Source organism: Corvus cornix, chromosome 27 (assembly GCF_000738735.6).
Source record: "Corvus cornix cornix isolate S_Up_H32 chromosome 27, ASM73873v5, whole genome shotgun sequence".
Lineage (NCBI taxonomy): Eukaryota > Metazoa > Chordata > Aves > Passeriformes > Corvidae > Corvus > Corvus cornix.
In genome coordinates this window covers 4,840,373-4,851,762 of record NC_046355.1, presented here as the reverse complement: position 1 = coordinate 4,851,762, position 11,390 = coordinate 4,840,373, and the positions used below count along the sequence as shown (strand labels likewise).

At 59.8% G+C, this 11,390-nt stretch overlaps 2 protein-coding genes across 2 annotated transcripts in view; both read left to right on the top strand.

Moving 5' to 3' along the window:
* Window positions 1–8,413, top strand: part of RCC2 (regulator of chromosome condensation 2) — an 11,176-nt gene extending 2,763 nt beyond the window's left edge. Inside the window, 11 exon segments of the mRNA XM_039565589.1 lie at window positions 903–931; window positions 933–992; window positions 2,397–2,511; window positions 3,431–3,583; window positions 3,586–3,596; window positions 4,092–4,272; window positions 5,062–5,167; window positions 5,329–5,372; window positions 5,375–5,400; window positions 6,545–6,622; window positions 7,343–8,413. Coding sequence (XP_039421523.1) covers window positions 903–931; window positions 933–992; window positions 2,397–2,511; window positions 3,431–3,583; window positions 3,586–3,596; window positions 4,092–4,272; window positions 5,062–5,167; window positions 5,329–5,372; window positions 5,375–5,400; window positions 6,545–6,622; window positions 7,343–7,447 — 908 coding nt within the window. The 3' untranslated portion in view covers window positions 7,448–8,413.
* LOC120411312 (basic proline-rich protein-like) lies at window positions 8,284–9,536 on the top strand. The gene is made up of 3 exons (XM_039565588.1): window positions 8,284–8,314; window positions 8,443–9,202; window positions 9,277–9,536. The coding sequence occupies exons 1-3, from the start codon at window positions 8,284–8,286 to the stop codon at window positions 9,518–9,520; spliced, it is 1,035 nt and encodes a 344-aa protein (XP_039421522.1). The 3' UTR covers window positions 9,521–9,536.
* The last annotated feature ends 1,854 nt before the right edge of the window (window positions 9,537–11,390 follow it).

Below are 11,390 nucleotides of genomic sequence, written 5' to 3'. Positions count from 1 at the left end.
TTTTTCCCCAAATCCCCCTTTTCCCCAAATCCCCCCTTTTTCCCAAATTCCCTTTTTCCCAAATCCCCCCTTTTCCCCCCAAATCTCCCCCTTTTCCCCCAAATCCCCCCTTTTCCCCAATCCCTCCTTTTTCCCCAATCCCCACCTTTTCCCCAAATCCCCCTTTTCCCCAAATCCCCTTTTCCCAAATCCCCCTTTTCCCCAAATCCCCCCTTTTCCCCCAAATCCCCCTTTCCCCCAAATCCCCCCTTTTCCCCAACCCTTTTTCCCAATCCCCCTTTTCCCCCAAATCCCCCCTTTTTCCCCCCAAATCTCCCCTTTTTCCCCAAATCTCCCCTTTTCCCCCCAAATCCCCCTTTTCCCCCCAAATCCCCCCTTTTCCCCAAATCCCCCTTTTTCCCCAAATCCCCCCTTTTTCCCCAAATCCCCCCTTTCCCCCCAAATCCCCCCTTTTCCCCCAAATCCCCCCCTTTTTCCCCCCAAATCCCCCCTTTTCCCCCCAAATCCCCCTTTTCCCCCAAATCCCCCCTTTTCCCCCAAATCCCCCCTTTTCCCCCCAAATCCCCCCTTTTTCCCCAAATCCCCCTTTTCCCCCAATCCCCCCCTTTTTCCCCCCAAATCTCCCCCTTTTCCCCCCAAATCCCCCCTTTTTTCTCCCCAAATCCCCCCTTTTTCCCCAAATCCCCCTTTTCCCCAAATCCCCCCTTTTCCCCAAATCCCCCCTTTTCCCCCCAATCCCCCTTTTCCCAAATCCCCCCTTTTCCCCCCAAATCCCCCTTTTTCCCCAAATCCCCCCTTTTCCCCCAAATTCCCCCTTTTCCCCCCAAATCCCCCTTTTCCCCCAAATCCCCCTTTTCCCAAATCCCCCTTTTTCCCCCAAATCCCCGCCGTGTTTCCCGCAGAGAGCGGCTCCGTGTTCGCCTTCGGGGAAGAACAAGATGGGCCAGCTGGGCCTGGGCAACCAGACGGACGCCGTGCCCAGCCCCACGCAGGTACGGGGCCGCCCCGCCCGGCTCGGATTCCACCCTGCTCCCGCCGGGATCCAATCCCACCCTGCTGCTGCCGGGATCGGGGATCCCACCCTGGTTCTGCCGGGATCAGGATCCCACCCTGGTTCTGCTGGGATCCAATCCCACCCTGGTTCTGCCGGGATCCAATCCCACCCTGGTTCTGCCAGATCGGGGATCCCACCCTGGTTCTGCCGGGATCCAATCCCACCCTGCTCCTGCTGAGATTGGGGATCCCGCCCTGCTCCTGCCGGGATCGGATCCCGCCCTGCTCCCACTGGATCCAATCCCACCCTGCTCCTGCTGAGACTGGGGATCCCGCCCTGCTCCCACTGGATCCGATCCCACCCTGCTCCCGCCAGGATCAGGGATCCCACCCTGCTCCCACCGGGATCGGATCCCACCCTGCTCCTGCTGGGATCCGATCCCACCCTGCTCCCACCGGGATCAGGGATCCCGTTCCTGCCTCCCGCTGGGCTTTGGGTGGAAAACCCGCAGATTTGGGGCTTTTTAAGGGAAACCATTCCCTAAAAATCCCTCGGGATGCGGAAAATCCCCCTCAGCCAGGGATCCATTCTCCAGGAAAAGGGAGAGCGGAGTTGAATTCTTGAGGATTTGGGGGATTTCCCATGGAAATTCCCCTTTCTCCCCTTTTCCTGTGGTTTCTGATCCCGCTTTTCCTGCTTTTCCCATGGAAATTCACTGGGTTTTCCCTTTTTCCCGTGTTTTTTGATCCCGTTGTTCCCATTTTCCCATGTTTCTGATCCCATTGTTCCCTTTTCCTGTTGTTCCCGCTGTTCCCGATCCCATTGTTCCCATTGTTCCTGATCCCATTGTTCCCATTGTTCCCATTGTGTTCCCACTGTTCCCATTATGATCCCGCTGTGTTCCCACTGTTCCCGATCCCGCTGTTCCCAATCCCGCTGTTCCCGATCCCGCTGTTCCCGCTGTTCCCGCTGTGTTCCCATTCTGTTCCCACTGTTCCCATTGTTCCCGCTCTGTTCCCATTCTGTTCCCACTGTTCCCGACCCCGCTGTTCCTGATCCCACTGTGTTCCCACTGTGTTCCTGCTGTTCCCATTGTGTTCCTGCTGTTCCCGATCCCGCTGTTCCCATTGTTCCCGCTGTGTTCCCGCTGTTCCCAATCCCGCTGTTCCCGCTGTTCCCAATCCCTCTGTTCCCGCTGCTCCCACTGTGTTCCCATTCTGTTCCCACTGTTCCCATTGTTCCCGCTCTGTTCCTATTCCGTTCCCACTGTTCCCGACCCCACTGTTCCCGATCCCGCTGTGTTACCACTGTGTTCCCGCTGTTCCCAATCCCACTGTGTTCCCATTATGTTCCCGCTGTTCCCGATCCCGCTGTTCCCGCTGTTCCCGGGATCTGTTCCCAGATCATGTACAACGGGCAGCCCATCACCAAGCTGGGCTGCGGGGCCGAGTTCAGCATGGTCCTGGACTGCAAGGGGAACCTGTACTCCTTCGGGTGCCCGGAGTACGGCCAGCTGGGTACGGGAATTTGGGAATTCGGGATCATCCCGGGGGACTGGGGCTGGTCTGGGATCATCCCGAGGGATTGGGGCTGGTTTGGGATCATCCTGAGGGATTGGGGCAGGTCTGGGATCATCCCGGGGGATTGGGGATGGTTTGGGATCATCCCAAGGGGTTGGGGCTGGTTTGGGATCATCCCGAGGGGTTGGGGCTGGTCTGGGATCATCCCGGGGGATTGGGGATGGTTTGGGATCATCCCAAGGGGTTGGGGCTGGTTTGGGATCATCCCAAAGGATTTGGGGCTGGTTTGGGATCATCCCAAGGGATTTGGGGCTGGTCTGGGATCATCCCAAGGGGTCGGGGCTGGTTTGGGGTCCTGCACTGCACGGGGAACCTGTACTCCTTCGGGTGCCCGGAGTACGGCCAGCTGGGTACGGCAGTTCGGGAATTTGGGAATTTGGGATCATCCTGAGGGATTGGAGGTTCACAGTGGGAATTTGGGGATGAATCCTCACAGCCGGCATTTTGGGGTGCAGATTTCTGTCAGGAATTTCAGGCAGGAGCATAGGAAGCAGAAACAGGGGGAGCTGGGGATGAATCCCACTGGGAATGGGGATAAATCCCACTGGGAACTGGGGAAGAATCCCACTGGGAATGGGGATAAATCCCACTGGGAACTGGGGATGAATCCCCCAGGGAATGGGGATGAAAGCCCACAAGGAATGAGGATAAATCCCACAGGGAATGAGGATAAATCCCACTGGGAACTGGGGATGAATCCCACAAGGAATGAGGATCAATCCCACAGGGAATGAGGATGAATCCCACTGGGAATGGGGATGAACGCGCAGGGACTGCGATCCCGCACGGGCCGGGATCCGTGCCCCGTTCCGGGTGCGTGCCCCGGCTGCGGCTCCACGGCTGCCGCCGTTCCCAGGGCACAATTCCGACGGGAAGTTCATCGCGCGGGCGCAGCGCATCGAGTACGACTGCGAGCTGGTGCCGCGGCGCGTGGGCATCTTCGTGGAGAGGACCAAGGACGGGCAGGTCCTGCCCGTGCCCAACGTGGTGGTTCGGGACGTGGCCTGCGGGCCAACCACACCGTACGGAGCCGAGCGGGAATGGGAATGGGATCGGGAATGGGAACGGGAATGGGAATGGTGCTGCGGGGCCAACCACACCGTACGGAGCCGAGCGGGAATGGGAATGGGATCGGGAATGGGAATGGAATGGGAATGGGAATGGGAATGGAATGGGAATGGGAATGGGATGGGAATGGGAATGGGAATGGGAATGGGATGGGAATGGTGCCGCAGGAGTGGCAGGGGGAGGCTGCCGTGGGGAGGGTGGCACAGGGAATTTAGGGAGGAATCATCGCAGCAGGAATTTATGGGATAAATCCTCACAGTCCGCATTCGGGGATGAGGGTTTGCAGTGGGAATTCGGGGATGAGGGTTTGCAGTGGGAATTCAGGGATGAGGGTTTGCAGTGGGATTGGGGATGAATCCTTGCAGGGGGATTTGAGGATTCCTGGGGCTTTGGGGATCTGGGGTTTGGGGGATGCGGCTCTGATCCCGATCCCGTTCCCCGGATCCCAGCTGGTGCTGGATTCCCAGAAGCGGGTGTTCTCCTGGGGCTTCGGGGGCTACGGGCGCCTGGGCCATGCGGAGCAGAAGGACGAGCTGGTGCCGCGCCTGGTGAAGCTCTTCGACTTCCCGGGACGCGGCGCTTCCCAGATCTACGCCGGATACACCTGCTCCTTCGCCGTCAGCGAGACAGGTGGGGATATCCCGGGAATCCCGGGATTTGGGGTTGGGAATGCTGGGAACGGCTCCTTCGCCGTCAGCGAGACAGGTGGGGATATCCCGGGAATCCCGGGATTTGGGGTGGGGAACGCTGGGAACGGCTCCTTCGCCGTCAGCGAGACAGGTGGGGATATCCCGGGAATCCCGGGATTTGGGGTTGGGAACGCTGGGAACGGCTCCTTCGCCGTCAGCGAGACAGGTGGGGATATCCCGGGAATCCCGGGATTTGGGTGGGGAATGCTGGAACGGCTCCTTCGCCATCAGCGAGACAGGTGGGGATATCCCGGGAATCCCGGGATTTGGGGTTGGGAATGCTGGGAACGGCTCCTTCGCCGTCAGCGAGACAGGTGGGGATATCCCGGGATCTGGGAATGCCGGGGAGCCGTAGCCTGACAGGTGGGAATGCCAGGGAGCCCTGACAGGCGGGGATCCAGGATTTGGGAATTGGGAATTCCGGGGCAGCTGACAGGCAGGATCTGGGATTTGGGAATTGGGAATTCTGGGGGATCTGACAGGTGGGGATCTGGGATTTGGGAATTGGGAATTCTGGGGGATCTGACAGGCAGGATCTGGGATTTGGGATTTGGGAACTCTGGGGCAGCTGACAGGCAGGATCTGGGATTTGGGATTTGGGAATTCTGGGGGATCTGACAGGCAGGGATCTGGGATTTGGGAATTGGGGATTCCGGGGCAGCTGACAGCCGGGGATCCGGGCTTTGGGAATTCCGGGAGCGGCGCCCCGCGCCTGACGGGCTCTCTGCAGGCGGGCTGTTCTTTTGGGGCGCCACCAACACCTCCCGGGAATCCACGATGTATCCCAAAGCCGTGCAGGACCTGTGCGGGTGGAGGATCCGCAGCCTGGCCTGCGGGTGAGTGCGGCCCGCTCCCGGCCCCGCTCCCGGCCCCATTCCCGGCCCTGTTCCCATTCCCGGCCCCATTCCCGGCCCCATTCCCATTCCCGGCCCCATTCCCGGCCCCGTTCCCGCTCCCGGGGCGGGAATGCCGCGGGCTCAGCGCCGGCTCCTCGCAGGAAGAGCAGCGTCATCGTGGCGGCCGACGAGAGCACCATCAGCTGGGACCCTCGCCCACCTTCGGGGAGCTGGTGAGGCCCCAAAGCGACACCCTGGGAACCCCAAAAACAGCCCTGGGAACCCCAAATGTCCCAAAGCGACACCCCAAATGCCCCAAATCCCCCTGGGAACCCCAAACTGACCCCCAAATCCCCCAGGGAACCTCAAATATCCCAAATCCCCCAAACCGACACCCCAGATCTTCCTGGGAACCCCAAAACAGCCCAAACCAAGACCCCAAACCGAGACCCCAATCCCCCAGGGAACCTTAAATATCCCAAAGCCCTCAAACCAACGCCCCAAATCTTCCTGGGAACCCCAAATCCTCCTGGCAACCCCAAACTGAGACCCCAAATCCTCCTGGGAACCCCAAACTGACACCCCAAATCCTCCTGGGAACCCCAAACTGACACCCCAAACTGAGACCCCAAATCTTCCTGGGAACCCCAAACTGAGACCCCAAATCCTCCTGGGAACCCCAAACTGACACCCCAAATCCTCCTGGGAACCCCAAACTGACACCCCAAACTGAGACCCCAAATCCTCCTGGCAACCCCAAACTGAGACCCCAAATCCTCCTGGGAACCCCAAACTGACACCCCAAATCCTCCTGGGAACCCCAAACTGACACCCCAAACTGAGACCCCAAATCCTCCTGGGAACCCCCAAACTGAGACCCCAAATCCTCCTGGGAACCCCAAACTGACACCCCAAACTGAGACCCCAAATCTTCCTGGGAACCCCAAACTGAGACCCCAAATCCTCCTGGGAACCCCCAAACTGATCCCCCCAGACCCCCCAAACTGACCCCCAAATCCCCCTGGGAACCTTAAATATCCCAAATCCCCCAAACCGACACCCCAAATCTTCCTGGGAACCCCAAATCGAGACCCCAAATCCTCCTGGGCACCCCAAATCCCCCAAACCGAGATCCCAAATCCCCCCGGGAACCCCAAATCCCCCAAACCGAGATCCCAAATCCCCCTGGGAACCTTAAATATCCCAAATCCCCCAAACCGACGTTCCAAATCCCCCTGGGAACCCCAAACCGAGATCCCAAATCCCCCCGGGAACCCCAAATCCCCCAAACCGAGATCCCAAATCTTCCTGGGCACCCCAAATCCTCCTGGGAACCCCAAAGTCCCCCGCAGCCCCCTGAGCGCCCCGTCCCCCCAGGGCTACGGGGACCACAAACCCAAATCCTCCACGGCCGCGCAGGAGGTGAAAACCCTGGACGGGATCTACACGGAGCAGGTGAGGGCAACCGGAGAGGGCGAGGGGCAACCGGAGAGGGCAACCGGAGAGGGCGAGGGGCAACCGGAGAGGGCGAGGGGCAACCGGAGCGGGGCCAGGGCTGAGGGAGGGGCACATTCGGGGCCATCCCCTGAAGGATTCGGGGGCACTGAGGCCGTGCCCAGCTCAGGACACCTGGGGTGACGGGCAGGGGCACTGCCCGCTGACCACTGACCGTGTCCTGTGGGCACTGCCCACTGCCCGCTGACCGTGTCCTGTGGGCACTGCCCACTGCCCGCTGACCCTGTCCCTTTCCCGTGGGCACTGCCCACTGCCCGCTGACCACTGACCGTGTCCTGTGGGCACTGCCCGCTGACCACTGACCCTGTCCTGTGGGCACTGCCCACTGCCCGCTGACCGTGTCCCTTTCCCGTGGGCAGTGCCCACTGCCCGCTGACCACTGACCGTGTCCTGTGGGCACTGCCCACTGCCGGCTGACCCTGTCCCTTTCCCGTGGGCACTGCCCACTCCCAGCTGACCGTGTCCCGTTCCGGGTGGCCATGGGCACTGCCCACTGCCGGCTGACCGTGTCCCGTTCCGGGTGGCCATGGCACTGCCCACTGCCGGCTGACCGTGTCCCGTTCCGGGTGGCCATGGGCACTGCCCACTCCCGGCTGACCGTGTCCCGTTCCGGGTGGCCATGGGCAGTGCCCACTGCCGGCTGACCGTGTCCCGTTGCAGGTGGCCATGGGCTACGCGCACTCCCTGGTGATCGCCCGGGACGAGTCGGAGGCGGAGCAGGAGAAGCTGCGGAAGCTGCCGGAGTACAACCCGCGCACGCTCTGAGCTGTTCTCCCGGAGCGCAGCCCCGCCCGTCCCGCTGCCGCTGCCGCTCCCGAGCCCTCGGGGGCTCCTTCCCGCCCCTTCCCGGCGCCGGGAGCTGCCGCCGGCCGCGGGCCCTCCGGGCTCGCCCCGCCTCGGCTTCCACGGGCTCCGCCCTTGCGTCCTTCTGGTTTGGTTTCTCTCTTCCCGCAGCATTTCCTTCCCGTTTCCCGTTTTCCCGGCCCCGACCCTTCCCGGCTGCCGGCTCGGGATCGCCCTGGGGATCTGATCCCGCCTTGGGATCCCTGTAGGGATTCGGGATCCCTAAAGAGCAGCTGCGAACGCCTCTTTCCCCGCCCCAATATTCCCGGTTTTTTGCTGGTTTTCCCCACTTCGGGTGCTATCGTTTTCGGGATTTCCCCCCTCCTGGGGATCCAGGACCCGGATTCCATCCCAGCAGCATTCCCGGGCTCCCCTCCCCGCTGTGGCAGCCCTCGCCCACCCCGGGGACATCTCAGGGATCACGAGGGGAGTCCCAAAGGAGCTTTTGTTGGTTTGTTTTTTTGGTTTTTCCCGGGAATTCAGAGTTCCCTCCCCCCCCCCCCCGCCCCCCTCCCCGCGGGTGGTTTGGCCTGGGATCAGCCGGAATTCCCGAATTCCCGCATTCCCGCATTCCCTCCGTGCCAGGTCACTGTGCTGGAAACTCGAGGTGCCTTCAGGAGCAGAGCCCGGCTCTGCCTCGCGCAGCCCCGGCGTCCCCCCCGGGCCGCTCCTTGGGATTCTTCTGCAGAATTCCATGGATTTTAGGTCCTTCCCACTCTACCCCGGGCCGCTCCTTGCGGATTCTTCTGCAGAATTCCATGGATTTTAGGTCCCCCCCGCCTCCCCCGGGCCGCTCCTTGGGGATTCTTCTGGATAATCCAATGGATTTTAGGTCCTTCCCGCTCTCCCCCGGGGAGTTTGCAGTAAAAAAAAAAGGGGTTTTGGTCATTTTTTTGGGATCGGGGGTTGTTTTCCAGGGTTTTGGATTGGGGAGGGGGGGGGGGAATCCCGGCGGGGGGGAGAGCAGCTGGCTGGAAAATCCCAAATCCCGCTTTTTTTAGCAATATTTCGGGGTTCGGCCGCAGCCCGAGGAATTGGGGTGGGGAATCACCAAAACCCCACTCGGAGCCCCGGGAGCCTCGGGGGGCGTTCCCGAGGGAATCCGAGAGGCTCCCGGGCCGTTCCCGAGGGAATCCCGAGAGCTCCCCGGGCCGTTCCCGAGGGAATCCCGAGGGGCTCCCGGGCCGTTCCCGAGGGAATCCCGAGGGATTCCCGGGTCGTTCCCGAGCGGTTCCCGGGCCGTTCCGAGGGATTCCCGGGCCGTTCCCGAGGGAATCCTGAGGGGCTCCCGGGCCGTTCCCGAGGGATTCCCGGGCCGTTCCCGAGGGATTCCCGAGGGATTCCCGGGCCGTTCCGAGGGAATCCCGAGGGTTCCCGGGCCGTTCCCGAGGGAATCCCGAGGGGCTCCCGGGCCGTTCCCGAGGGAATCCTGAGGGATTCCCGGCCGTTCCCGAGCGGTTCCCGGGCCGTTCCCGAGGGTTCCCGAGGGATTCCCGAGGCATTCCCGGGCCGTTCCCGAGCAGTTCCCGAGGGATTCCCAAGGGGCTCCCGGGCCGTTCCCGAGGGATTCCCGGGCCGTTCCCGAGGCATTCCCGGGCCGTTCCCGAGGGATTCCCGGGCCGTTCCCGGGCCATTCCCGAGGGATTCCCGAGAGGCTCCCGGGCCGTTCCCGAGGGATTCCCGGGCCGTTCCCGAGGCATTCCCGGGCCGTTCCCGAGGGGTCCCGGCCGTTCCCGAGGGATTCCCGGCCGTTCCCGAGGCATTCCCGGGCCGTTCCGAGGGATTCCCGGCCGTTCCCGAGGCATTCCCGGGCCGTTCCCGAGGGGCTCCCGGCCGTTCCCGAGGGATTCCCGGCCGTTCCCGAGCCGTTCCCGGGCCGTTCCCGAGGGATTCCCGGCCGTTCCCGAGCCGTTCCCGGGCCGTTCCCGGGGCATTCCCGGCGCGGAGGGGCCGGGCCGGGGGAGGATCCGGGGGTTTTTGTATTTCTTGGAGTAAAAAGCGATGGAACGAGGTCCTTGTGTCCCCCCCGCGCCGCCCCCGGCCCTTCCCGTGCGGTTCGGGTTTAAATCCCCGGGTTTTGGTGTTTCTCCCTCCTCGCCTCTTTATTATTCAATTTTTTACTTTTCTTTCTTTTTTTCCTCCTTCCCGGGTTTTATTTTCCCCCCGTTCTCAATCCCGTTTTTCTCTTTTGCTTCCTTTTAATCTCTTCATTTTGAATTTCTGCTTCTTGAGCTGGTAAATTCCACTCGGAACTGCATTTTTTCCTTTTCATTTCTCCTTTTCCGCTTCTTTATTTTAATTCATCTTCTCGCTTTTAGTCCTAATTTTTAATTGTTTGTCTCGTTTTTCAATTCTGCTTTTAATTTCATTTTAATTTCTTTCCACTTGGACCTTTATTTGATATTTTTGACTCTACTTTTTTATTTCAATCCAGCTTTAAGGTTTCTTTTACTTTTTTCCCCTCTGATTTTTGATTTTATTTCATTTCTGAATTCTCCTTTTCGTTTCTGAATTCCGCTTTTCAGTTTTATTTTGAAATTCAAGATTTTATCCTATTTTACCCTCATTTTTTAATCTTTTTTTCAATTTTTAAATTTGAATTTGAATTTTTATTTTTCTTTTTTTCCCTTCAGTTTCACTTTTTTCACTCCCTATTTTTCAATGCTCAATATTTATTTTACCTCGTTCCTTTTTGCTTTGCTGCTTTTTATTTTCACCTCTCGCTCCACACCTTTCCCAATCATTTTTTTGGCCTGGAATTTTCGCTTTTAAAACCTTTCTGTTCCGTTTTTTACGCTCCCGTTTTGTTCCTTCCGTTCCCCGAGGGCCCCGCAGCCGACGCTGCTCTTTCCCAAATCCGCCGGCGCCATCCTGAACATCCCCAATAATTCCCGCTCCCGCTTTTCCCTCTGTGGGGAATTCCATCCCTGCGGAATTCCGGCAGGGCTCGGACACGGCCCCGTCCCGCTGCCCCGGGGATGGGCTGGGATCCCTGGGATGGGGGCGTGGATTCCCAATGGGAATGGGAATGGGAATGGATGGGAGATGGATGGGAATGGGCAGGGAATGGATGGGAGTGGGAATGGGAATGAATGGGAATGGGCAGGGGATGGATGGGAATGGGAATGGGAATGGGAATGAGCAGGGAATGGGAATGAATGGGAATGGGCGGGGGACGGATGGGAATTGGGAGTGGATGGGAATGGGCAGGGAATGGGGATGGGAATGGGAATGAGCAGGAGATGGATGGGAATTGGGAGGGAATGGGAATTGAGAGGGGATGAGAACGAGGAGGGAATGGGAATGGGCAGGAGATGGATGGGAGTGGGCAGGGAAATGAGGGAATGGGAATGGGAATGAGGAGGGAATGGATGGGAATGGACAGGGATGGAAGTGATGGAATGAGAATGAGCAGGCCATGGGAATTGGGAGGGGATGGGAATGGGCAGGGAATGGGAATGAATGGGAATGGGCGGGGGATGGATGGGAATGAGCAGGGGATGGGAATGAGGGGATAGCAATGAGCACGGGATGGATGGGAATTGGGAGGGGATGGGATTGGGCAGGGAATGGGGATGGGAATGAGCAGGAGATGGATGGGAATGGGCAGGGAATGGATGGGAGTGGGAATGGGCAGGGAATGGGAATGGGAATGAATGGGAATGGGCAGGGGATGGATGGGAATTGGGAGGGGATGGGAATGGGAATGAATGGGAATGGGCAGGGAATGGATGGGAATGGGAATGGGAATGAGCAGGGAATGGGAATGAATGGGAATGGGCAGGGGATGGATGGGAATGAGCAGGGAATGGGAATGAGGGGATAGCAATGAGCACGGGATGGATGGGAATATGGAAGGGATGGG